Genomic DNA, 2,500 nt, shown 5'->3' with positions numbered 1-2,500 from the left:
ATTAATGTATTATCTGGCACTGCACTATGACGCCGTAAGCATCCTGGGCAGTAACTTTTAAGTAGTGCACTTAAGTGGATGGCTGTTTAGATTATTCATGGCATCCTGAATCAATGGCACGGCTTTATACAGCCGTTTACAAACACGCTTACTAACATTTCTATGCACTGAATTGCATAAAGTTCAATATAACTAGCAGTTTTTTTCTGCGATATCGGACAGCTGCCGATTATTTAAAAACAGCCAATGGGAGCTCATTATTTCCTGTCAATCAAAAGGGGGCGGGCAAACTCGCGATCTGTGATTGGTTACAATGACTCAAAGGTGCAAAAAAATACAATCAAATAAGATAGAAATTTAAAAAATGAACACACACACAAATAGTTACCAATGTATCACGAAAACATACCAGAAAGGGTTTTAATAGTAATATAATATCTAGTAAGTCTAAATATACAAGGTGCATAAGTGCTTTTAAAGCCTCTGGTGGTCTTGTAAAGGCGATTTTGGCTAGTTTTTCCTAACTGGGCTGGAGGAAACTAAATGGTCGTCTGTGTTAAGCGACAGCCCCGAGGATTCAGACAGGTCTGCGGGCCTGATGCTAATGCGCAGAGATGGATGGCTCTTTTGGGTAGGTCAGCGCTGAACAATAATATTGATGTCCAGAGCATCTGACAGCAGCAGCGTCGGTGAGAGAAAGAGAAAACCACACCTCAGCTCCCCTCTCATCTCCGACACACAACGCTCCTCACTAACACCCGCTTTTTTAAAAAAAAATTGACGGTCTCTTGCGCGATGGGTGCGCGTTTTCCTAATCACGACACCGAAGCGCAAATAACAGGCTGCTGCGCGAAACGCGCGACCGGGCTGCGCAGTCTAACAGCATCAGCACCATGAGGATCCGAGACAAAGAACATCCCCGTGAAAAGCGCAACGCCCGTAAAAAAAAAGCGCTCCCGAAGCCGCACGCCCGCGCGCTCGAGCTCCGCGGACCCCGGTGAAAAGCCTCCCGAGGTCACCGGGCGCTGCCGCATGTATAGTGTGCAGCACGCTCCGTTATGGGCGTGATTTTCTTGCTGCAGTACACCGGCTCGGACTCGGCACAACATTTGCTTTTTTCTCCCCTACGGTGTTCGAAAAAAGGTATCGGTATAACGCTGGAAATGATGCATCATTTTTGCGGCGTAATTATTTAGGCATTTTATTGCACTTCCGAATTCCTCACTATCAGTTTAACCCAGCGTTCCCTGACACGCCTGGCATTTACTCCCGCTACAGCTTTTGTTGCAAACGTCCAGATCAAAAAAGAAAACACGCATTCAAATACGAATATAAAGGCGTGGACTTACAGTGATCTTTGGGATATTCTTTTTGCCCTGGTAAGACATGGTTTGATCTCGGTCGACGCAGATGTCTTTATTCTGTTCTTTTGCTGATGTTAGTGGTTGCGCACACTGGACTTGATTGTCTCTTCTGTCGGGCTCCTCCCTCCGTGTCCAGCCGGGCGTCGTGAGGGATGTTAGCCTCCAGGCGGCGCTAAAGCCAGGCTCCGAACGTCCGACTCGTTCATTCGAATCGGTTCTCTCGAACGGTTCTTGATACTGAACCGGTTCAAATATTCATTCACGTTCACGCATGACGAGTGGGATACCCTGAAGTCGTTTTAATAAATATTTATTATATTTTAAAGTCATGGAATGTATTTGGACAGCACAGTAAAAGCTAATAATAAAAGCTCACTGTAAGTTAAAAACAGAGTGAGAAGGATAGTCTATATTAATTTAGTGATTATCGCATTATTTTCACCCGAAACAGTATAAAGGCTAACAACGTGATGATTTAGGCTCATTTATTCAACCAGCTCAACCTTAATTACTTTGGGAGCGATGCACGAACCGGTTTCATTTCAAAGAACCGACTCCAAAGAATCATTTGTCAATGAATCGGATGTCAATGGGATGAATTGGTGACAACAGTGACTTCTTTCTTGTTGTTTTTGGTTTCCTTTACATCTTTTCTCTCACCCGTGGAAACAGAGGCACTTATCACAATCAGGATAAATGAACACAATAATATCTGCTTTGCACACGCCTACTTCCACATGCTTTTTAATATAAGTAATGCGCTTTAACTGAATGCCAGAATTCAATTAAAATGGATTATAGTGCACATTTATGCAATAGATGCATTTAAAGAAAATGTGATGTTGAAAGTAGGCCCCGACGACAAACTAAAATTTACTGTAGTGTAAGCTAATTTCTAGTATGTTTATTTCATTGTTTTATGTCTAGTATGTTTAATCATTTATATTTATTTCTATTATAAAATCTGCATTTTTTAAATATACTTTGAAGTACAGTACAAGCGCATGTTCAGTAAAATCACACACACTTCTTTCTCACAAAGGGGTTTTTAAAATAAGTCTCCCGCAATCCTATTAAGTCTCTACAAAGCTTGTTAGCTGCTTCGGCGGTGTTCTGTTGTCTGGAATGCGTTCAAA

General features: G+C 42.4%; 1 protein-coding gene across 1 annotated transcript in view; it reads right to left on the bottom strand.

The window, feature by feature from the left end:
- Window positions 1–1,499, bottom strand: part of dpysl3 (dihydropyrimidinase like 3) — a 23,910-nt gene extending 22,411 nt beyond the window's left edge. The window contains exon 1 of the mRNA XM_043221002.1: window positions 1,350–1,499. Within this exon, the coding sequence (XP_043076937.1) occupies window positions 1,350–1,388 (39 nt within the window). The 5' untranslated portion in view covers window positions 1,389–1,499. The remainder of the gene's footprint in view (window positions 1–1,349) is intronic.
- Between the last annotated feature and the right edge of the window lie 1,001 nt (window positions 1,500–2,500).

Source organism: Puntigrus tetrazona, chromosome 21, assembly GCF_018831695.1.
Source record: "Puntigrus tetrazona isolate hp1 chromosome 21, ASM1883169v1, whole genome shotgun sequence".
In the NCBI taxonomy this organism is placed as follows: Eukaryota; Metazoa; Chordata; class Actinopteri; order Cypriniformes; family Cyprinidae; genus Puntigrus; species Puntigrus tetrazona.
This window is presented reverse-complemented; position numbering and strand designations above follow the sequence as displayed.